At 39.9% G+C, this 25,245-nt stretch overlaps 1 protein-coding gene across 1 annotated transcript in view; it reads right to left on the minus strand.

Moving 5' to 3' along the window:
• Nucleotides 1-25,245, minus strand: part of LOC134541357 (catalase-like) — a 106,400-nt gene that overhangs the window by 20,256 nt on the left and 60,899 nt on the right. Inside the window, exons 4-7 of the mRNA XM_063384780.1 lie at nt 18,817-18,967; nt 16,435-16,614; nt 15,017-15,208; nt 13,745-13,897 (exon numbers count right to left, since the gene is read on the minus strand). Coding sequence (XP_063240850.1) covers nt 13,745-13,897; nt 15,017-15,208; nt 16,435-16,614; nt 18,817-18,967 — 676 coding nt within the window. The remainder of the gene's footprint in view (nt 1-13,744; nt 13,898-15,016; nt 15,209-16,434; nt 16,615-18,816; nt 18,968-25,245) is intronic.

Consider the following 25,245-nt stretch of genomic DNA (forward strand, 5'->3'; position numbering starts at 1 on the left):
CGAATGGACCAAATTCCTGTTTATACTTGAATGACCATCGTATTTGTGCATTCAGTCACTCCTCGGCTGGGATGGTTAAGAAATTCTGTTGCTCGCTGACCGCTATTGTAAATATGTTACGGTATGCCCTGCCTCGGGATATTACACATGTTCTATATTTCCTGGCCCAGTGACATAAATAATTCCTGTTTCTATTTGAATGACCCTCGTATTTATGGATTGAGTCACTCCTTGCCTGGGATGGTTAAGAAATTCTGTTGCTCGCTGACTGGTGTTGTAAAGATGTTACGGCATGCCCTGCCTCGGGATATTACACATGTTCTATATTTCCTGGCCCAGTGTCATAAATATGTTTTGCTGCTGCTCTGCTAAGTGATGTGGACAGCCTGTAGTTTCCTTGTCTGACTGCACTTTGCTGCCGTCTGTTCACTCATGATCCTGTTGTCGCAAGACATCCAGCTGCTAACAGGATGGTGCATTTTCAGAAACTCAGCCACTCTCGGACCAAAGCTCATTTTCTCATGTGACTAAACGGGTCTATCGACGCTTTGGCATTTACAGACACGTGACATGATCCGGATCGAATTCTGCAGAATACCATGCAATTGCATCATGACTTTCCTGCCCTGGTCTTGTGTTTTTTTAAAAGTGATTGAGAATTTATTGGAATTTTTTTTAAAGTAAAACGTAAAACCTAACTTCTAGCTTCATTTCCTTGGCAGCTGTAATTTAGAGAACAAGGCACTTAGAAACAATTTTTTTTTTAGGGAACCAAATATATGTAACTTCTTCAAGTTTGTTAAAACAGAGGAAGTAGTAAACTAGGTTGGAAGTACCATACAACTGAACCCGCAGAAAACAGAACTGATACGAATGACCTTTTTCGGTTCATCATTAATTGTGCACTTGTGTCCATCGTGCGAGCAGTACATAACTGTGAGCAGTACATACATAACACAGTATTGCAATAGCATTATTTATTTGTCATTGGGACCAAGCCTAATTTAATAGAGTTTTAAATTTTATTTCACAAGTATGGTCATCTGGTACAATATCGTCGAAGCAAAGAATATACTGATCATTATGAAGTTGGTACTGAAGTTAAGTAACTGCTTTACCGTGGCGAGTGATTACATTATTTTTGATGTTCTTCATCTGCTCTTTTTTTCTGTCTGAGGCAAGATGTGTGCCAGTAGGATGAAGGTGGTGTTCCGACGTCCGTCGCTGACGGAGTCGCCCGGTGCCATGCTCCGCCCCTTCACGGGCCAGCTGTGGGCCGCGGCAGCCCTGCTCTGGTCCCTCGCCGCGGCCTTCCTGCGACTGCTCTCGGCCTGCCGCGACCAATCGGAGAGCGCCGGTGAGGCCCGGCACAGCTGGGGCGACGTGGCGCTGCTGGTGGCGGGAACCGTCGCCGAGCAAGGTGCGGACGTGCGATTGCCTCGACGCTCGTTGGCGATTCCCGAACTGGCTCAGGAGCTACTCCGAGCGTTCAACCAGTCGCTTCAGCTTACTTCCTGGCCTCCTCCTCCTCCTCCTTTCTCTCTCTCTCTCTTGCTCGCTCTCTCTCTCTCTCTCTCTCTCTCTCTCTCTCTCTCTCGCTCTCTCTCTCTCGCTCTCTCTCTCTCAAGAGTTTAAAAGAGATTTCCAAGCAAGGAAATTGTTGCTGCAAGACAATAAGCATGCGTGATTTTTTTTGGTAACAATTCAATCAAATTGCATTTTTCCAACTTTTCCTTAGCTCAAGTCGCGTCTGAGCACCGAAAGCCATTCTGCACCTCACACACTTTTGTTTTTTTGCATATTGTTCACAGCAAGGTCATCGGAGGAAACATTCCCGGACCATATCAAATTCTTGTGACATCATCCACAGCTTGCAGTGCAGATTTCATTTTTTTTTTTTTTTTTTTCCATCACGTTCGGTATGACACGTGGATTTGTACGCTTCTTGAATCCAATCCAGTTGTATCTGCCTACATGATCACCTTATTTTCCTTCAGATGTTTACAGGATGAGAGACTTTTTTAATAAACATTGTACTGTGACCAGGTATAAAAAGCTTAGTATTGTATCATTCGCACACAGTGGCGTAGCTAGGATTTGTGTATGGGGTGGTGTTAAGAAGCATGCCCCCCCCCCCCCCCCCCCGGTATTAAAGCGGGGGGGTCCTCCCCAAGGAAAATTTGGATTTTAAGGTGTAAAATAGTGCTATTTTAGCAGTTTTCGGTAATTAAATTTAAATATTGTAATGGTAAAAATTTTATTAATTTTTAATATGAAATTTGTTTGAGTGATGAATAAGAAATTTAATTAAAGATTTGTTGCTAAGGGGGGGGGTTGAACCCCTAAACCCCCCCCCCCCCCCCCCTACTGGCTACACCCCTGTTCGCACAGTGTCATGTCTAGGAAAGAGATTTAACGAACAACTTGAAGAACTTTAAAGTCGCCACCCCCCGTGAGTTAGTTGTCGTTGGTCGTTGGTCGTTGCGAAGGTTCCGAGATGGACTCGAAGTGGGTCACCTGGAGGCTGGTGTTCTCGACGATGCTGATGCTGACGGTGCTGCTAAACAACTACTACAACGCATGCGTGGTGTCGTGGCTGCTCTCCGAGGCGCCCGGCACCATCTCCGACCTCGAGAAACTGGTGCGCAGTCCGTTGCGATTCGGCTGCCAGGACATCGGCTACCTCGTCCCCTACTTCGAGGTCGGTTCACGTTTGCCGCCGTCCGCCTTGGGCCGCATTCCCCCTTTCCTACCACGTGCAGCCGAGACCACCGACGAGCGTTTTTTTTTTTACATCACGAATCCGCTGATCGTCGGCCGAGTAACAACGATTCGGTGTTACGTTTTGAGGTTATACTTTCCGACGGAGCTAACGGAGTATAGGACAGGCTGGTTCAAGTAGTAGCAGAAGAAAATGTAAAATGGTGAGACTAGGAGGTGAACATAACCTACAAATTTTTTCAACGTAAAATATCAGCATTTTAATCGCTCCAGAATTATTTACTTTTCATACCAAGCAATACCTTTATTTTGATGGGGTTTTTTTTGAAGTGAAAAAAGGTCAAATTCTTTCATATATATTAACCTTGAAGTGTTTTCAGAATTTTCCCTTTTCTTCTGTTATTTTTCAGACAGCTCCAAGGATGAGCGACCAAAATTTCAAAAGGGTGTGCCACCGTTGGGTGATCAAAAATTCTATAAGTATTTTCAGAATTACTCTATGGAGTATATTTCCTAAAATGCCAATATCTATAATGTAAAATGTGGTCTAGTTGGGCGCCGTGAAAACTCTATAAAGTACTAGTGCTGTGATTGTGTATGTAGCACAACTACTAACCTCTACAGAATATTAACTAAAATATGTCTTGTTATGTTGATAGTGAAAATAAATTATTCTCAAGTTGTATGTACTGGTGTAGTTTGACTCAGTGTGAATACCAAACAATAAAATGTCGTATAATTCCTTAGCAGTATGTCTCCTTCTCTTTGGTGTAAGTATTCTGACCTTAAAATCAACAAATATAAGTAGTGTGTTTAAAAGCATTAACTTCTCTATGACTGCTGATCTCAGTGTAATAAAAACTAATTATTCTTTCAAGACAATCCAAGCTAAATATTTCTGTCTATCTGGTTTAACATACACATGATATGTAAGTATGGTTATCAATCGGAAAAATAAAATATAATGAAAATTTAACTTTTTACTAGGGTCAAAATCATGGTTGTATGGGTGACAATACTCTTTTGCAACATATCCAACTGTAACATGAAAAGTGACAGAGTCAATGATTAGCAAGCAACATACAAATACCTTTGAGACAATTATTCATGTTTAAATAGGTTTTTCATTAAACAAAATTTCAATATCCGTTATACTTAAATGTCTTTCAGAACTAATTACGTTTTACGTAATTGTATCACTGAATAATAGTTTGGTTATCAGTCAATATTTTAAATATTATTGAAACACATTTTAACTGGCAAATTAGTCTTTTCTTTGTTTTTACTAGCTCAGTCTCTTTCGGTAGATCAAACTGTCTCAAGACTTCTGGACCTGGGGCTATTCTTTAAACATTCAAGACAATTAATGACTTTAACAGATTTTAACTTTGATATCGTACATATTACTGATCAATGTCAGTTAACCAGGTCCAGTATGTACAAGCTACAAGTCTTTACGTAGTTAAGTAGTATTAAGTTGTTTTTGCGAGTTTCAAATTAGGTCTTGATCGTAAACATCATAGTTTAAGATATCTTGCCATTAAAATAGGACAGGTAACTTCTCGCTGTTCTTGTTAATTCGGGGATGGGGCAAACAAACCTCGTCGCGTCGTTACAATACCAAGAGGCTGTGGAAAACCTCTCCGAACCCCTGTCTCTCCTCCGATGTTGCTGGTTAGATCTCACTCTCCTCCGATGTCGCTGGTTGGGTCTCCGTCTCGATGCACCTCCTCTCGTGCTGCTGGTACTCCAGCAGGACTGGCGTCGGTCACCTGGAGTCGTCTAGAAGGATGATGTCCTCCGGTACACCGTCTACGATGCCGTCTACCGCTGTCGAACTCCTTCCATATCGAAGATTGATAGTCCTTTTCTTCTTTTCTTCTTAATTCGTCGTTGATCCAGTTCTATTTATGCTGTTAGTCAAAACTTATCGTCGTCGTCGATTCTTTAGTAGAGCTTCGAACATCGGTAACTACCTCTTCTTCATTGTGTAGTTCCGGTATTTATTATAAAATCATCAATTTCACGTAGATTCTAGCTATTCAGTCGTCGTACCAATGTTTTACGTGATATTCTTACATTCATTTATGACTAAATCACGGAGCTCTTTCTCTCTAATCCTTCTCCCATGATAGTAGAACAGAAACTCAAGTTCCAATTTGTTTCAAACAGTCAAAGCTTTCTCTATTGGACACTCTCCGAAATCACACTGGAAATACTAAATTCTTTAAATAAAATATATGCGCAGTCGAGCGTCCAATCACATATACTCTTTCCTCAGTAATGACCCAAAAACAATATTAAAAGGTGTAAGCTCATTTCCTATTCGTCGCCGTTTAACAAATGTTTGCAAAGACATTTCATAAAATTATTACTTAGATAAAACATGAAAATACTTAAAGAGTAAAACCAAATTGACCTGACCATAGAGATACAATACTGGTAAATATAATTCATAACAGGACTAAGACAAAGTCATAGAGGTAAGAAGTAAAATAATAAACATAAAATTCATTTCTATTGAGGGCTTCTCAAATACCTCTATAACCTACGTAAGCAACATTAGCCAGAACAGACACAATTATTCCTACTCCTGCTATTGCTGACAACTGTTCTAGCACCAAGATCAACTAACTAAAGGCATTTGTTCTCAAATTGTTTTATTCTGCCCAGTAACCTCGGTCCTTCCCATTCAAAAGGGTCGACGGCCTTCGTTGTTTTATGGTCAATGCAGTTTAGTCATCTGATGCAGTACATGTTTTAATGAGCTATTATAGAACTATCAAATACATTTTCCTTGAAACTTGGGATGTAACAAATTCTACAAGATTTTATAACCTCAACAATTTGCCTGACACTTTGTGCTCTACGAAATTAAGTATTTATATTATCATTGTATGTATATATATATATATATATATATATATATATATACATTTATTTATTTATTTAAATCTAAAACAATTACTACAAAACCTACATTGAAAATTCCCTTCGTCTAATTTAAACACAAATGTTAGTTCAGTTTAGCGAGGATGAAATTAATTGACTATTTGAAATATGTGTAATGTACCTTAGCAGGATTTTTCCAGTAGTTTCCAGAAATGGGAGGATTTCCTAAAACTCCGGATGACCATTAATGCCAAAAGCAGGTGATTGAATCTCACCCGACGCCAAATTGAGCGAGATTCGATCACCTGCTTTTTTTTGGCATCAATGTTCATCCTGAGAACTCTTTAGTTTATTTCAGGTGATCTCTTCATTCGAAAGTCCGTAAATATTACCGTAATTCAGAATGGCGTCGAAGTTACGATATTTTTATTATTCATCACTGAACAGTCTCGGCCTGAGCTCTCTGACGGGGTTTGACGTAACGAGGAAACGGGGCAATGGCAACTCCAGTGTCGTGGCGACTCGGTGCCTCATTAGCACGAGTCGCAGTCGGGTTGTCCCAACACTGGCGTCCCTCGCCACAGAACCGTGTTTGTTGCAGACTAACGACGACCCTCTGATGCGCGAGCTGTACACCAAGAAGATGTTTCGGGATGACGGCGGGAGAGCCGAGTTCTACACCTTACACACCGGCGTACGCAAGGCGCTGGCGGAGGACTTTGCCTTCCTGGCAGACGCCGACCGTGTTTACGGCCTGATAGAGGCCACGTTCCCCGAAGAGGAAAAGTGCAGCCTCGCCGAGCTGCCTCTGGTCCCGCCGAGGAGTCGGCACCTGGCGCTTCCCCTTCACTCGCCGTACAAGGAACTCTTCAGCTACGGGTACAGCATTAACACTATGTTTAATTCCCGCCCCATTTTCTTCCATGTCTCGAGTGCCTCTTATTTAAATTTCCCTTTTTGATGCCATTTTCGCTCACCTTGTAATGAGCATTCATTGCTTGACCCATATCTTGGTTTCATGTATTTGTTGAGTTTCTTCTAGACATGCTACTGATGCATTTGCCCCATTAATCGTGTCTCTTGCACAGTTTAATTAGGCGGGAATTTTTTGGATTTGCTGTTAAGTTTCGTTCACCAAAGTTTGTAATTTTTTGTGTGTAAGATTTATTTTTCTAGTTTAGTTGCTGCATTCGTTACGATCGTGACTGTCTTCAGTGCCTGTACAACGAGCCCCATGTTAGTTATTTATTGTTTTATCTATAATTATGTACTCATATGTTATCTGTTGATGCCTTTTTAATCTCTATGGTTAAATCTACGGCCATAAAAGCCGCTGTGCTCGCTATGTTCGCGATGTTCACTACGCGAATGAAATATAGATAGCTCCATCTCAAGTGTCACTGGCCACGCAGAGCTGTGTTTTCAATGTTTGCTATGTTCACTGTGTTGGTGACGTCACCAGGTGTTTGGTTCTCGGCTGTTTTTCTAGAACGTCGCTGACTTAGTGCACGCGCAGGTAAACAAAAACATACTGTTTTCGCTTGGAATTGTGCTTTACTTCTGCTTTGCTTTTTATGGAGTTTAATTTCTCTCAGTATTGATTGTACTTTCAATTAGTCAAGTCGATGGAAAAGTTAATTGAAAGATTACGAAAATATCCATGTTTATGTATGGAATTAGTCGATGGAAGAATATAGAAAGGATATACAAGGAAATGGCTGGGATTTGATTCCAAGGGAATGCTATCAAAATGAGTTGAATTTATCTTGAAATAATCCGTAAATTTGGTTTTGTCCTCACTAGCAACTGCTTCACTAAATTAAATTCTTCAAATTCTCTTTTTAATTAAATTCATGAATCCGTTTCTTGCTAAGTTCACATACCGTGAGAGCCAGCAGAATATTGTCATCGTTGGATTCATCACTCGAATCCCATGGTATGCGTCTCTCCGACACAGCGAACATAATGTAGCTTTCTGTGTGGCCTCAGCTTTATGGTTCATTTCCGAACATCTTTATGCCTGTGGTTTAATCAATGTCTTTTGACCTCTGTGGTAAATGGTCAAATATCAATTACTTTCATGCCTGAGGTTCAATCCTCTCGATGAACGGATTCTTTCCTGTGCCTTTGGTCAAACCTGAAGCTCAAATATTTACACAATTGATGCGTGATGAACTCTGTGGTCTACAGCCAAGTCCCAATTACCTCCGTGCCTGAGGTTCAATCATTAATGTGGTCAGCAGAGTCTCATTTACCTCCATGATCGGGATTTAACAGTTTATTGATCCCTTCTGAACTCTGTGATCAATGGTTTCATCCCGATTACCACATTACATGAAGCTCAATTATTTCTAAAATTGATGCCTGCCAAACTCTCTGATCGATAGTTCACTCTGATTTCCTCCCATCCTGAGGTTCATTCATTTCTGTGTTCACTGCCTGCCAAACTAGGTGTTCGATGGTTTCATCCAATCCAAAAAGGCCTGCTGATATCTATATGATCATACCTAGTAACCTTAATCTCTATTCCTGGATGGATTCACTCTTATATCGTCTAGCCAATGGTGTCAACTGGCATCGCCGATTTTTGATTACCTCTGTGGCCGAGGTTGGCTAACTATGTATGGCCAAGTATAGCGAATTTTACAGCTGAAGTTTCATTAATTCTATGGTCGCGAATTTTCTTGTCTCTTCTGAGAAATTTATTGATATTTTGTGATCAAATTAACTGGCTTCTTTGGGCAAATTATTGTTGACCTCTTAGAATGATGTTTGCAGTCTAGAGGTATCAAATCTCTGTCTTAACACATTAACACACACAGCTCTAAGAAACCTCTGATGACCATCATCAAAATTGGTTATATAGATTAGTTCTACTGATATGTGCCTGAGGCCATATTTTCTGTATAATTTTCCAATAAAACAGCCAAAAGAAATTAATACTAACAAAGAAATGTGTATTTGTCCATAAATCACTCTCCAACAAAAAAAAAATTTAAATATAATGTCATTCTATGCAGGAAATGTAGATAGGGTCAACGAGAGAAACCAAAGGCCAGGAAAAAAAAATATCAGGCCCCCTTACTTTTATTTAACATTCACCTTTTTAAACCCCACAATTCAAACAAAAATTTTATAGAGACTGCAGACGTTACTGAGGCCAAAAAATTTAAACACATGATCTGTGCATATCACATTACTTGTAGGGTTTCCTGTGAATTTCAATAAACAAGAGATTTGTAATGTATTTGACCTGTCAGGGGAAACCCAAGCATTAAAAAAAAAATTTTAGAAACTCATTTCAAATACCTTCTTTTTTATAGCAAGCCCTTCTCGGCGGCCCTGGGTAAGTCAAGTCCTAGCCACGAAATATCGAGCACTTGCCAGGGTGCGTATTCACGAAGTCTTGAACTTAAAACAACTAACCAACTGCGACCATTACGACATGCGGTTTTTGACATTCATATTGACAAATCGCTTATGTGCTTGTATTCTTCCGTCTTTCGCTGTGTTGCGGCGCCTTCATGTGTGCGGTGCTGGCGGGTTGTGTCGCATCTACTCGCGAGAGGTGGCCACCCGCACGGATTGTTCTCCTTGCGGACATGCTTGCGGTGCCTTGACACGCGCAAGGACTGCTTTCTTTCGTGTATTTGTGCTTGTGTGTGTCCGTGCCCGCCTCGAAAGTTGCAAAAACTGTTGGTGGGCATGCCACAATACCGGTAAACGTCGTGCAGCGCAGACTTTCTCAGTTTCTCGTTCGGAAGCCAGGGTAATGCCTCCCCCGGGAACGGGGCTGTGTCGCAGGGTGGGCTGGCTGCAGGAGAGCGGGGTGGCCGACCGCGACAGGCAGCGCTGGCGCCCCTGGAGGAGCGAGTGCCTCTCCCCGCCCCCGCGCGCGCGGGGCCTGGGCCTGGCCTACGCCGCGCCCGCCCTCGGCGTCGCGCTGCTCGGCCTGATGCTGTCGCCGCTGGCCCTGGCCGCGGAGCTGGCGTGGCGTCCTGTGCCGGGTGGGTGGCGTCTCCCCGCGCTCACCGCGATGCCCCGCACAGCAAGCAATTTTTTTAGGCGCATTTCGGAAATGTAAAAAAAAAAAAAATAACACGATGTTGTAACATTGTCGTGTTTCTTCAGCATTGCAGAAAGGTACTTTTTATGTTTCTGCAACACGGCTGGAATGTTTTGTTATGTTTCTGCGACATCGCTGGAATGGTTTTTTTTTTTTATGTTTCTGCGACATCGCTGGAATATTCTGTTGTGTTTCTGCGACATCGCAGGAATGTTTTTGTTATGATTCTGCGACACTGCTGGAATGTTTTTGTTATGTTTCTGCGACATTGCTGGAATGTTTTTGTTATGATTCTGCAACATCGCTGGAATGATGTTTTGTTATGTTTCTGCGACATTGCTGGAATGTTTTTTTTTTATGTTTCTTCGACACTGCTGGAATGATTTTGTTATGTTTCTGCGACACTGCTGGAATGTTTTTGTTGTGATTATGCAACATCGCTGGAATGTTTTTGTTTTGTTTTTGCGACAATGCTGAAATGTTTTGTTATGTTTCTGCGACATCGCTGGAATGTTTTTGTTGTGTTTCTGTGACATCGCTGGAATGTTTCTGTTGTGTTTCCGCAACATTGCTGGAATGTTTTTGTTGTGTTTCTGCGACATCGCTGGAATTTTTTTTATTATGTTCCTGCGACATAGCTGGAATGTTTTTGTTATGTTTCTGCGACATTGCTGGAATGTTTTTTGTTATGTTTCTGCAACATTGCTGGAATGTTTTGTTATGTTTCTGCGACATTGCTGGAATGTTTTTGTTATGTTTCTGCGACATTGCTGGATTTTTTTTTTTAGTTTATGCAACATTGCTGGAATGTTTTTGTTACGTTTCTGCGACATCGCTGGAATGTTTTTGTTGTGTTTCTGCGACATCGCTGGAATGTTTTGTTATGTTTCTGCGACATCACTGGAATGTTTTTGTTGTGTTTCTGCGACATCGCTGGAATGTTTTTGTTACTTTTCTGCGACATCGCTGGAATGTGGATGAAACACTTAGTGCTGAAAATACATGTAAACAGACTACTGTGTCTCTGTTTATGAGTTATCACATCAAATTATTTAGGTCTTTTTTTCTTGTGGTTTTGGCGCGGAGTGATGCTAGCCCCTCCACCATGCCATAACCTTCCGCCAGTCTTCGCCAGGCCACAATCGGAGGGCGGGCGCTCTGTCCTGGGAAATGTCTTCAACTTTTGATTTCTGAGCACTTAATTCTGGTGGATATAATTCAGCGAACCTAAACTTTTTTTTTTAACTCCCAGTTCATTTTTCAGTGCATGGCCTAGCCTGAACATTTTAAACATCACTTTTCCAAGTGACCACACCGCGAGTTTAATCATTTATGGGACTGACCCGACTCCAGCGATCGATCTGCCTTTTAGTTAATAAGCCGTGCTTACGTCTGCCAGCATCAGCAACATCGTCCGCTGACGTAACGTAGATTCGCAGCTCTGACGGATGAACCTGAACCTCGGTTACGTTTGCAAACTCGTGGGATTGGCCACCTCCAATCGAACTTCCGTTAAGACTGCTGCTAGGTACAGTGTGTTAGTGTCGTGTGTTATTTTTTTCTCACCTGAGGGTCAACGGCATAACTTGTCTGCACGAGACACAATTGTAGAGTGACGGGGTGTGAATAAACCCTACGTGTCTTGCAAATTGTCTCTGGTCGTTTAAAAGCTGTCGCTTGTAATAGTCGGGAATCAGTGTAATATGCTGGTGTGGGACTGTGCACCTTGTGAAGCAGCAAGTTATTTATTTATTTTTTGCTCGGCAATCTTTGAGCCTAGTGAGCCAATCTGGGGCAGAGCACCCACGAGCAACATAACTATGGTTGGGTCCACGAGCTATCCTGGTGTCCTCACAGACAAACAACGCCTTAATTCACTCAGCAACTCACTAAACTCACCCCGGGTTTCGAAACCGACACCATGGGTTATGGCAGTACACGTAATCTGTGGGAAACCTTACGAAGTACAGAAAAATGTATTCGAAGCGAGACTTCAAAAGAAAAAATTACATCCATACCTCTAGACGTCAGAATCTGAGGGTTTGGAAGTAAAGGGGACCGGTGAAATATGTCATAGTGAAAGGAATGTTCGATGGTCCGTTGTAAAGAATCATTGTAGAACTTGCTCGGAGTGCTTTTAGGAAACCATGGAAGACCAAAATGATGAAGGCTAACACTTAAATAAAAAATATTTTTCTCTTAAAAATCACTGTGTGTATACATAATACTGTTCCTATTTTCTTTTTGTAGGAGCAAACAACATCAGAGTTTGAAGAACAAGCTTTTCATGGAGATGAAACGTTAGAAGAAACCAAATGGAATGCACAAACAATAATCACAAATGTGATGCCATTATTTTTGTTCTGAAAATGTTTCAAGTCATACCTTCTTATTTTACCATATTGTACGCCTATTTGTTACAAATTGATCCACACATGTTGCAACAAAAACTACATATATGTATTGGGACTCCTATTAAATTAGAAAACTTACTGTCTTTTGTTCTGTTATAAAAGCAATTCTGTTCAATTTTGTGAAAGTCTGTCGGAATCTTCACCACCTAAAATACATCTTCGCATAAAAAATGAAAACTTTTAAAACACCTTGATCAACGTTTTCCAACACATATTTTCAGAATAAATCCTGTTTACTTGATAGCTTCAACAGAGAGTTCGGCACACGTCTGTGAAAATACTTCGAGTCGGCCAATCCTGTACACGTGAAGCCTGCCTGTGTGATGGGACGACGCAAAACGCAACAGACAGTGAAGAAGGGGGAAGGAGAATTACGTCCCCAGCTCAAAAAAAAAATTGCTTAGGTGTGTGGGGAGCTCTGAAAAGAAAAGTTACTACTGAGAAAAAATTAAACAATTTCTGTCAGAACCGGACGGTAGCCCGCGCTGAACTGCACCCAAGGACTCAGCAGTGTGAATTCTGCGTGCAAAAAGCAGAGGCGGCGTCACGAACACAACTTACTACCTGAAAACAACGGGTTGCCGGTCTGCTTGAAACATACGCTGCAAAAAACACCTAACGCACACTTCAAAGATCATCTCTTGTCTTTCTCTTCCATTCTCGGGTGGTCTCAAAACAACAACAAATTACACAACACTTAGGGCATTCTTTAACCACAGTGGTCAGATGCAGGGCGCTTCACTTCACTTCACTTCACTTCACTTCACTTCACTTCACTACTTGGATTTTGGCCTTGGGGGTTACCCGTTTAGCCAGAAATTAGACAAATTTGAGTTTGTCCCAAGTATTATAGAAATTAACATATTTGGTTGAGGAAACGTGGTCCTATGCCCGATTATCACGTTACCTTGCGCCCTCCGTACCAGCATGCTGGGCGCTTTTTGGAGTTGTGGCACGCCCAAGGAGCATACAGTACGACTTCCAATGAAATGCCTGACGTTCCAGTAAACGCAATCGAGTTTAACATGTACGTAATTAATATTTGGAAATGACTACAACTAATAATAATTTCCAAAGATATGTAATGGGATTTATAAATTTCTTAATGCATTATATCTGCCTTAACAAAGGACAAATTTGAAATATTTGACGATAACAAATTGTAACAGCATAAAATCTGTTGAAACCCAATATGGAACCTTTTAGTTCCACTCTTTCGCTTTATGAAGATGTGAGATAAAATTTACTGGTTAAAGAGGCAGAAAGTCACTCAAAAACGCCTTATTGGATTCAACAATTTATTTGCCGTCACATCATTGTATTGCTAAAAAAAACTAAAAATAGACTTAAGTTAAAGTATTAAAGAGATTTATTAAAGGCCATTCCATAATATCATTATTGTTTAGCCATTCCTTAAATAGTTCAATACTAAATCCCAAAGACTTCAGGATAAACTATTTGCAGAATCCATTATCTTTAAAAAAACTTCTATAACATTATAAACCAAGCTTTAACAAAAACCAATTATTAAAATCAAAGAACAGAAAACTGACTTCACATATGAATGTTTCAGTTCCCAGCTTTGCCCTTGAGGTGATACTAACGAACGGTAATTTACATGTTAGTAATGTGCGATCGTGGATCATCCTACCTGGAGCATTCTATCAAAACTTGTCTCGATCCCCGGGATAAGGCTCGCTGGGTTGAAGGACACTTGCTCCACATCGGTGAAATAGTTCTTGGGGTTAAGGTTCAGCACGAGTTTTCCCACAGGCATGAGTGGGTACTCTACATTCGGCCACACCTGCAAGACATCCCAGGTAAGCAACACTATCGGGAAAGTTGAAAGAAACTCTTAGCCTCAGTTCAAATTGGACAATATATGTAATTTTTTTTTTTTTTTAAGTTTTTGATTGGTAGATTTCAATTCAGCATCATCTTAATTAGCTTATTTTGCATTCATAACAACACTCCATTACTTTCAATATTAAACATAAAAAAGAAAATATTGTAATACTTCACTCAAATCCATCAAATCCAAATATAAGAAAGTCAAATAAATTTCCCATATGTGGTTTTCATTTAATGAGAATACAAATATTCTAAATCCAAGTAAGTCCTCTATTAAGTTACTGGTTAATCATTTTGATAGCCAAACCTATTATTTTTAGTTTTAAATAAGTAGCATACTTTTATTCAGAGGTTCGAACACAGAAAATTTAATTTTGGGCCTAGACAGAGGGAGGGAAGAAAGGAACAGAACAGAACACACCCTTTGCTTGCCGTTTCCTTTCAAATTATTGGCATTTTTTGTTGGGATTATAGACTTTTTTTTTTTTTTTAGATTTTGAGTGTTTGGTAAGGGGGGGGGGGGGGGATATATATCTCCCAAACTCCCCCCAACCCCCTTGCGTACGCCCCTGCCCATGTCGAATTCATAATCTTGTATTCCATTCAGTGGCATAGCCAGGATTTGTGTATGGGGGGGTGTTAAGAAGAAGAATTGCAAACCCCCCCCCCCCCCCAGCGTATTAAAGCGGTGGGTCCGGGGGTCCTCCCCCGGAAAAATTTGGATTTTAAGGTGTCAAGTAGTGCTATTTTAGCAGTTTTCGGTATTTAAATTTAAATATTGTAATGGTAAAAATTTTAATTGATTTTAATATGAAATTTGTTTGAGTGATGAATAAGAAATTAATTAAAGATTTGGTGCTAAGGGGGGGGGGGGGGGGGGGTTGAACCCCTAAACCCCCCCTCCTGGCTACGCCCCTGATTCCATTATCTTTTGGCTTTTTTTGATACAAAATACTAAAAAACCAACCTTCAGTAAACACACTTCACAATTTTTTTTTTTTCCTAAAAACGTTTACCATTGTACGGTTTTAAAGAATGAAGCAAGGGCACATAAGAGTGCTCCAATAATAACCTTCGTGACGTCGAGAGGGTCCCAACGGAATTTCGAAGCTCGTTCGAGAGTCATCACTTGAATGTAAAAGGTCCAAGTGGGGAAATTTTTTCCCGCGATGGCATTGTAGAGATCTCTCAGGGCATAGTCCGGCTCGCTGCCTGCCAACTTTTCAGCGTCTTCGGGGCTGAGATTCTTGATGCCTTGGTCCGTCTGCAAAATAACTCACGATAAATGCGGATCCGTTTGGTACAGACTGTGCAGGATGCCTGAAAACATCAAAATTTTACAATTTACTCTTGAACAAGGACAACGGATGCAAGTCCAGGGGGCTCGTTCTTAACCCTGCCGGAATAATTCCGCTGGAAGAATGAGACGCTACTTTCATTCCGATAGACAGCTATGGCGGCTATCGGAATCAACATTGTCAGGTTGATGAAAAATCTCTATGGAAGTGTGGCAACATTGCTTTTAGTGTTGACGTCACTAGTAGAAGGCCAATCACAATGAGGGAAAGGACCATTTCTCACAAAAGTGTGTTCAAGAGCAGAACTAAATTTTGGTTGTTCTTAGGTCGAGATATAATACGTTTTGGATAATTATATTAATTATACAATGATCCATGCTATCATGCAATATTTGAGGAAGAGTAAGATAGATTCTTCTTCATTAAATTAAACATTCACATTGACAGGTACGCATCTGCATATCAGTGGTATACACAAGCACTTAAAACCCTCACACTAATGCACTTGAGCATCCAATTAAACACTTGACATGTGTGCATATATGCATTTTAAATTTCATAAATGTTATTTGAAGGCTGAGTTGGCAATCAAATGTTGAGTATTGTATTTTTTTTTCTTTACAAACAGAGACTGTCTCCATTAAAATGCACTCCATTATTCAAATGTTATTGTTATTACTAAGCACGCCCAGTTCCCTCTCAAAACAGTAAGCTGGGTGCACAATTGAAAAATGAACAGTAACAGCGAGTCGTGCACACCGACATGTTTTTCGAATCAAAAAATCTTAAAAGTGAGAGGCACTAGTAGAACCTGTCAATGTCAGGTTGCAACGCGGCATTACTACCGGCTCGCTGTAGGAAAGGTTTTGATGGAGATAAAAAAAAAAACGACGAAAACCAGCTTCTACTGCGCAGGGAGGGGAAGTGACGGAAATTCTCTGTGGCAAAGAAGGGAGGGGGGAACCTAAGCTGCGCAGTAGAAGCTAGTTCTTCGTCAGTTTTTTAATCTCCATCAAAAACCTTTCCCACAGCGAGCTAGCAGTACACCTCGCGAGGCTATGATTCATCCTGTTGCATTTCAAAATAAATTTGAAATTTTTTTATAAATTTTAACAATATTCATGAGAAGGGGGGGGGGGGGGGGGGGGGTTGGAAATTTGATACATAAGGGCCAGGTCCCTCTGGCCCTCACCTTGTAGTGGAACTTGCAGTAGACCACCTCGTTCATCTCATTGACGAGCTTGAACGTGTGGGAGCCGTAGCCGTTCATGTGCCGGAAGCCGTCCGGGATGCCCCGGTCGCTGAAGAGGATCATCATCTGGTGCGTCGTCTCGGGACGCAGCGTCGCGAAGTCCCAGAACATGTTCCGGTCCTGAGGAACAACAACACGTTACGCGTGGAAACTCCCCCCCCCCCTCCCCCTCCCCCAACTCCACGCTGGCACATCCGACCACCGAGCGCAATCTTTCCGACAGGCAACATTGATGCGTGCTGAAGTGTAGCTTGGCTTCTGGGTTGTGCAGCCGTGTCCTTGGCGAATGATTCGCCGACGTTTTCGGGTCGACACTGCAGTCGCCATCATCAGGGATCGGATCAGTTACCCATGATGATGGCGACTGCAATGTCGACCGAAACGTCGGTGAATCATCTGCCTAGGACACGGCTACAACCCAGAAGCCAAGCTACTTAATACAATTTCTGTGAAAGCCTGCGGAAAATTATTATCAATGCATGCTGTGGTGGAGTTAAATTCACTTTCTACTTCTTCTTCATCGCCATATATTGAAACACCCAAAAAAAACATTGCGGAAACTGTGCACCTCTGAAGTTTTTAATAAGTATGAATGAGAACTTCCGTCATTAAACACGTTCACTTACATAAAACGGGTTCCTTTAGAACTGTTACTACAATGAAAACACTAAACTAAACCAACTTATTTTCGGGTGTTCCTGGACGAAAAGTGACTTCACACAGTATGCACGTAGAAATGCATGCATAGCCATTTCCTGACTTTTTCATAATTTTTTTTAAATTTTGACGTGAATACATTGAGACAAATACTGGTGAATTTTAGACATCATGATTATTTTGGAAAAAAAAGTAGGCCTAACTAATTTTATCTAATGATATAATGTGTGTCAGCTAACAGTTTAATGCTTCATATATATAAAAATAGTGCACTCGGTCATGGGCTATCCTATAGTTGTATCGCAGTAAAAATTTAAATTCGTGGGAGTTACATTTGCTATACAGCACAACTGTTTCAGACAACTATATTACTATATGTTGCAGAAACAATAGGTACAGTGTTTCAGAAAGGTAACATAAACATTGTATATCGTTAATGTAGGTATATTTAACATTCTCCTTGTACTACGCGTCTAAACAAATTGTTCCTTATTGATGGAGCAAAATGATAAAAAGCCTGAAACAACAAGCATGGACGGTTGAAATAAGTCTGAATGATAAGTCATTAGTCTCCACACAGCTATCTTCATGCAGGTTTGATTCAAACAAACAGAAGTGAAGCTGGAATCAATGTCGCCATGGCAACTTAACTTGAAAAGCCTAATTATTGCTAATTAATTACAAGCTTTAAAATTATTGTCTACAAAGTATTGCTTGAACCATTCTGTTATGCATAACATTTTAAGGTACATGCTAACGTTATATTTCCGAAACTTAATAACGATACGGCTTTCAGAGGAAGATAATCTAATCGTAACCTTGTTATATTTGTAAAGAATATTCTTTTGTTAATAACAAAAGTAAAACTGAAATTGTTTAATTGCTGGTTCAGTTCCTTCTGTGGTTTTATTTGTCTTATCACAACACCTCTGAAAAACATTTTTTTTTTCATTTAACATTTATTTTTAATTTTAATTACGAATAAAATTGGAGCCCGCAAGTTCCACTCAATGCAAACCTATCAAATGAATTGTCTATTAGAATAGGAATGTCACGATGGTTAGCTATACTTTCAACCTGTGTTCAAGACAACGTATGGGCCAGCAAGTTCGGTTGAGGCACACATAGGAAGCACCATACATAAAATCAATATCTGCATATATCTCATGTTACTTGTATAACATTCATTGTTAAGGAGCTTATTGTTTATTTTGACGTATTAATTTTCAAACTTCTCCCTTTCAAAATGGATGATCTGAGGTGGGGGCTTCTGCATCAGCAACTGAAAAATGTCAGGAATTTTTTTGAGCTTCCCAAAATTTTTAAGGATTCTTTACAGAATCGCTGTTCCAGCCTTTCTTGACAAAGACAAGTCATTTGCTATGAGGGTTTTGTGGTGCTACCTTTCAGTAAAAATTTAAAGATTTAAAGATAGTATGTTACCCAATCAACTTACATGAAATTTGCTATTAACTTGAAAAAAAAAAACATTAAATAAGGATTAGTTTGAAAAAAAAAAGTTTTTACAAAAACTTAATTTCGTTATGATAGTAAATTATTTGATATCATGTGAAAAAAACACTAATATTAAAATAAATATAATTTTGGATACTATAAACTTGAGGCTGCATCAGTTACTTTTAGGAAACAAAACATATGACTTACCTTTATGTGCGTTACAGGGTTCCGTTTCTGGGAGTGTATGAACAAAGGGAATAGAATCGGATCCCTAATGAAGAATATCGGTGTGTTGTTGCCCACCAAGTCCCAGTTTCCATCTTCAGTGTAGAACTTAACAGCAAATCCCCGTGGGTCTCTGTGAACGACGCACGTATTTCAATGTTGATTGCAAGAGCGAGCTAAATTCATCTGTAACCAATACTGTTAAACCAACTTCAAATGAAAAATTTGCCTCTAAAACACTACCATCGCATACATTTTGTGCTTTTTATTAAACATATATCTGACATGAGGATTAACTTGTAAACGATTAAGTATCCTAACGCTGAAGACAAAAAAAAAATTAGTTGCATATTTTGTAGCATAACTATTTGCTGTTTAAGTCACAATAGCAAAATAGCTAGATTTTTTTTTAATTTTTTTTTATTTTAAGTTACAAGACAGTATCAGTTACTTCAAGACTTGGCATTGACTTACGGTTAGTCAAAATTCTTACGACCGTAATTCTGTTTTTTTTAAGTCCAATTTCATTGTAAAGTAATAGCATCTAATGTTAACTTATAAAGTTATAGCCCTGTAAATATGTATGTATATGACCAAAAATTACGCAAAAAATTAAATTGTTTAGTTAATGAAAATGTTTTGATGTGATGACACCCATTGTGCTGTCTCTACTTGCGACAGTTGACCCAAAATTTTTTAAGGATTTTGTGTTATGTTCAACCTATAGTAATTTAACAGACTGTTCAGTAATCGTATGTTTCAACTGTCGATTCTCTTTTGCCAGAGTGGCTTCAATTTACCCGTGCATGCGCCGGCCATATAATTAACCACGGCCCACACAAGGTGCATGTGCTAGCACATCCCGCTGAGTCCCGTCTTCGTGTTTTGACAGGCCACGAGCGTGTGGTTATTACCATTTTAGTTATACATAGAGACCTGAAAAATTTCGCGGGTTCATTACGTGCTATGCTAAAATTCAAATAATTATACCTCAGTGCTGCTTCTGTCATTGGTTCACTGTTAATCTGGAGGACTGAGGGCCAATTTGAGACCCTCACTCATAGAAGTGTCGAATCACAGGCCACCCAGTCGAGACGACTCAAAAGTCAGCAGCCAATGAACAGTTGGCATTTGCCCGAGTGTGTAGAGGATATTGGAGTCTATCCTAGAGGTCATTGAACCCGCGAATTTTTTCCGGTCTCTAGTTATACATAATAAATCACAGTTCTACAAGTGAACCTCAAGTTCGCCTGTTGAAATAGTATGGACGTAAACAGAAGGAACTGGCGGGTCCTGCTGTCTTGCATTCACCTCCGCATAGTATCTCCTAAGTCCAGGGCCGGCGCGTCCACACAGGCGAACTAGGCAACCACCTAGGGCACCAAGTAGCTGGGGGGCGGCGCAGCACGACACATAACAGCTGATATAATATGTTTAACGATTATTGAAACTAGATGAAAATGGATTTTTGTAACAGTTTGGAATGTTTATATTGATATAAGTAATTATTTATTTAAAGTCCACGGTGACCTGTTTATGATTTGTAATAAGTAAAAAAGTAAAAAAAAAACCACAAGCCTGCTTACATTTTGAGCCGGCAGCCCAACGTAATGACTTGGATTTTGAAGTGCCTGCCGCGGGACTGCTGATTTCCCCTCCTCTAGGTCCGATTTTTCCTTCCTTACCCCTCCTGAGTTGGACCTGTCCACGCTGCGCATGCGCCGACGTCATGTCGAGGCTATATAAAGACGTAAATTTTGTTAACTCGGTCTTCTTCGGCGTACTTTTGAATTGATATGTTGTAGATCAACCTGGTCGCTAGTGCAGGCGGGTGCGTGGGCAGCACTCAGCGTAAGTAATGATCGTTAGGAATAGTTATACTTTTTCTATCTAGTCACTTTGTTTCGGCTCGCCCTTTGAAATTGACTTAATGATGTGTTTAGTAGAGTTAATATGATATAATGAATTTGTAATTATATTGTAAGACATTATTTCTGCCGTAATCTGAGCTAGCGGGTTTGTGGACGGACCATATTTGGTAAACTGCGCAAGCATGTTCACGAATGAATACCGTTCGGGTTAAGCACATCATGAAGTTGTTGAAGTTGTTAAGCACGTTGCATGACTGACACATTTGTCAAATTAATTGTAAGGTTAAACAGGTGCACATGTTGTTCGAGAATGTAGCTAACTCTGTGTGGTGTACGTGGTTGTTTGCGACATACATGCTGTCTGCGCAACCGTGAACCTAAAGAGACGGCAAACGTACAGTAGAACCCTGTTATAACGAATCTGAAGGGAGTAGTTTATATGTTCACTATAGAGGGGAAACTTTATATCTGGGAAAACTTTTATATTGGCAATACATACTCAAAAGCAAAATCTTAACTACACATAGGCCTAAGCCATGAAAAGAACGAATTAAAATACTCAAAGCAACAGTTTTATGAGCAAATGCAGATAATATATTTAATGAACTACACTTTCTATTACCTAATGGTTCTTGGAAATCTGCGTATTATCCTTTTTTCGGGCATTTAATACTCTGTGACGTTATCGCAGCTTGAGAAAGAAGATTGTTCAGCTTGTTTAATATTGTACTTAATGTGGATGTTGCAATTCCCAGTTCCTTTGCTATTAACACGTGCGGGACAGTGGGGTTGGAGTCTCCCTTTTCAATAATGTCCAGTTTATTTCGCACAGATAATGCCTTACGTTTTTTACCGCGTTTTCACCTTTTTTTATGTACGTACTTCTTATTGAAGCACATTTGCAGCTTAATAACACGTAATTCTTTTTACCGTCAAAAATAAATAAACGAAAAATAACGAGTCTGGTGCATCAAAGATTACAACGTATCATTTAGTATCGCAGTTGCTAAAGCTGGAACGAAATTTTCTCACTTTCTATGGAAAAATTTTGTCCGAAGAATTCTATCTAGTGGTAGTCTTAACCATAGAGGTATAATAGGTAGAGGGAGCGTTGGCTATACCATGACATGTATAACTGTGTGGTCAACACCTATCACGTGACTTAAGGATAATTTGGGCGGGAATTCAAAGTTTGTTTCAGATTCGTAATTACAAAAGCATGAACGTAACGATTCTGTAGGCGTTAGCTGATCATCAAATGAGAGTATTTATACCTTTGGGAGTGTAAGATGTGCTATTCAGAGAAAATAATTTACCAAACATGGTTTTTATCTAAATAAGGCTGGAAAAGACTTGAGTGAAAAATTCAGCAAAGTAGTTAAACAGTTACTTAAGAAGGAAGATGATGTTCCTCTTTATTTTAATGATAATTTAACTATTGTTCCAAAAAACTTTTAAACGTACATGTGTTCTTTGTTTTTAAATTGTAATACATACTATACAAAAAATACTATAACTTTTAAATAGGTTAGTGAGTAGCTGGGTTGATTCTACAAAAAAAAAAATCAAATAGAAACCACTTTTGATTATAATTTTGAAATTACGAGTAAAATAAATAGTTCCTAAGATAAGTTAAATAATATTACTCTTAATTTAATTAATCAAAATGTTAGAGGTGCTGTCACCCACCTCTCTGTGAGGGATAGCAGGGAGCACCTAGCAGGGTTACTGGCAAATAGATGTAATATTTTTTTTTTCTTTTCAGTTAACTTTGATTTTATTTTGTGAGGTGAATTAATTTGAATTATATGGTGGAAAGTACTCACAAAAAATTGCTAAATTTTCTTTTCTTAGCGTACAGTATGATCAATGTGGTAGATTTTCCAAATAGAATAACATTCTCAACAGCAACAGCTATTGGTAATATATTTAAGAATAACTAAAAATTATCATTCATTTAGTACAGGAGCTATTTTAAATGGTCAGTCTGAACATGATCCACAGGTTTTGAGCATTAATTATAATTTAAGTACGTAATGTAAATAAGTCTATAACAAAAGTTAGATATCAACAAATATATGACAGCTCTCTTAAACTACTATAATTTTCTTTAGTCAAAATCCTGGGAGCCTTTAATGTTTGAATCTGATTCTTACACACTTTATAACAATTTTAAAAAGATTGTATTATTTCATTTCAATGCTTGTTGCCCCATAAAATACTGTAGTACTCCCAAAAAATCTATATATCAAAATGCATGGCAGGGCTGTAGCCAGGATTTTGTGAAGAGGGGGGTCCAGTTTTGTGAAATGGGAGGGGGGTCCAATTTTTCATGAAAAGGGGGGGGGGGTTGGTGGGTTAAGTTTTGTTTACATATTTTTCATTGAGTTAAATAAAACTCTGTCACACTAACATCTTAGGAAACACTTCACTTATAGAAGTCCATTACTTACACACATAAATTAAAGTAGTGATTTTGCTAGAGAAAAGACAGCTAAACATTTTAAATTTTGGATTTGTGTGGGAAGAGGGGGGAGGGATGCATTATTGTAGGCCACTATGAGGATTTTTTCAGCAGCAATCGTCCTTAAGTCACGTGTTTTCCGAGCCAACCATGTTGAACACGCATTTGTGACGTCACGCTCTCTCTACCCATATTACCTCTATGGTCTTAACGAACCTTACCCGATCAAAATGTCCGAAACGTGAACGATAAAAATGAGACGTAAAAATATTGAATTTGCTGCTATAATGTACATACGTATTTGTGTGGCGGTAATTTATTTATAATTTTGACAAAACAATAAATGTACACGCGTTCGCCCATTCTTTAACTATGCAGGGAAAACTATTTTTTATTTTCACCAAACTGATCACCATTTTTGGCTACACGTAGCCTACCGAGGCCACTCGAATACGACTTGTTTATAATATGAACAGTGGACAATCGAGTAGCGTATAATAATAATAATAATAACAATTACACCTGCAATTGGGCTTCCGCCCGGTGGCAAGGAGTTCCCACCCCCCAACTACCATCACTCCTCCCCCCTCTGGAGCCTCCTTCGTAAGTCCTTCCCTCCTCCCAGATCCAGTGTCCTCCCCTCAAGTTCGTTCCACTCTCGCCCCGTCCTCACAAGGAATACCTGTCTTCCTCTCTCTGTCCGTCTCCATTCTCTCTGAATCTTCCACTCATGATCCCTCCTTCCTCGATACAGCCCTCTGTGCAACCTAGCTCCCAGCTTTCCCCAGCCCCCCTCCCCCCCCACGAATTACCTTATTCAATCTCACCAGCCTTTCCACCTTTCTCCTTTCTTGCAGCGTGGCCCACCCCAGCTCCTTCATCATCACCGATGGTCTGTGTGTTTCCCCCATCCTGCCTTCGCCTTCCCTTCTCCTCCACATATTCATCACCCATCTCGCTGCCTTGCACTGCACCCTCTCCAACTCCTCAATTTCCTTCTCCACATAGGGGTCCCACACCGCCGCGGCATACTCCAACACTGGCCGTACCAATGTCACGTACGCCTTTTCCTTTACATTCCTACCTGTCCCTTTCAGTGTCCTGCTAAGCAGCCCTAACCCCATTCTGCCCTTCTTCACCACCTTCTTGACCTGCTTTCCCCACCCCAAGTCGTTCTGCAGGATCACTCCCAGGTACTTATACTCCTCAGCTATTGCGGAGAAAAACTTCAATGTGATCCAGAAGAGACGTTTTGTGAAAAAAGTTTTAATTATATGAAAATATTTGAGATAAATGTGCATTATGTCGGCAAAATTTGTTCGTGGTACACGGGAAAACGTATCAACATTGACAAAAGTTGTGCGCTATATCCAATAAATTAATACATAACCTCAAATCATTTTGCCGGGACTGAGACGGAAATTCACAATAAACGGGAATTCATTATAGGCGGGTTCACTATAAACGGGTTCTACTGTATTTAGAAACGTCTTATTGAAATTAAATTTACAGAGCAGTATTAGGTAGACGCGAGCTGTGACTTTTGTATTAACATATAACTTTGTTATTACTTTTTTGTGCAAAAATATGTAACCAAGTTCCTGTAGTGAATGTGAAAATGTCATTGAATGTGCTAAAGAGATAAAAACCACACAAGTGTAAAATAAACAATCATGTTTAGAAATATTTTGATTTTCTTTCAGAACATGCAGGGTTACACAGTTGCTTGCCTTGTATGAAACTAGCGTCGTGAGGGCTTATTTTTAAGATCGCTGGTTTCAATTTGATTGTTGACAAAATCTTAGGCTTACGTGATGTATTTTGAGGCAAGGAAAATTTTTTTTTGGGGGACCGGCCGGTGGGGGGGGGGTTTGCGCGCATTAAGGATTTTCGCCTAGGGCGCCAATTTACCTTGCACCGGCCCTGCCTAAGTCGCCTCCGGTAGCTCCGAGTGTTGGTTTCCATGAATGTGTCTACTGATAAGACTAGAGCAAGACAGATTCATTATTTCTTAGCTAAAAATAACATTGATGAAAATGCTGCATGCAGATGCCATTTTTTACAAAATGGGATGAG

This window comes from Bacillus rossius, chromosome 18, assembly GCF_032445375.1.
Source record: "Bacillus rossius redtenbacheri isolate Brsri chromosome 18, Brsri_v3, whole genome shotgun sequence".
In the NCBI taxonomy this organism is placed as follows: Eukaryota; Metazoa; Arthropoda; class Insecta; order Phasmatodea; family Bacillidae; genus Bacillus; species Bacillus rossius.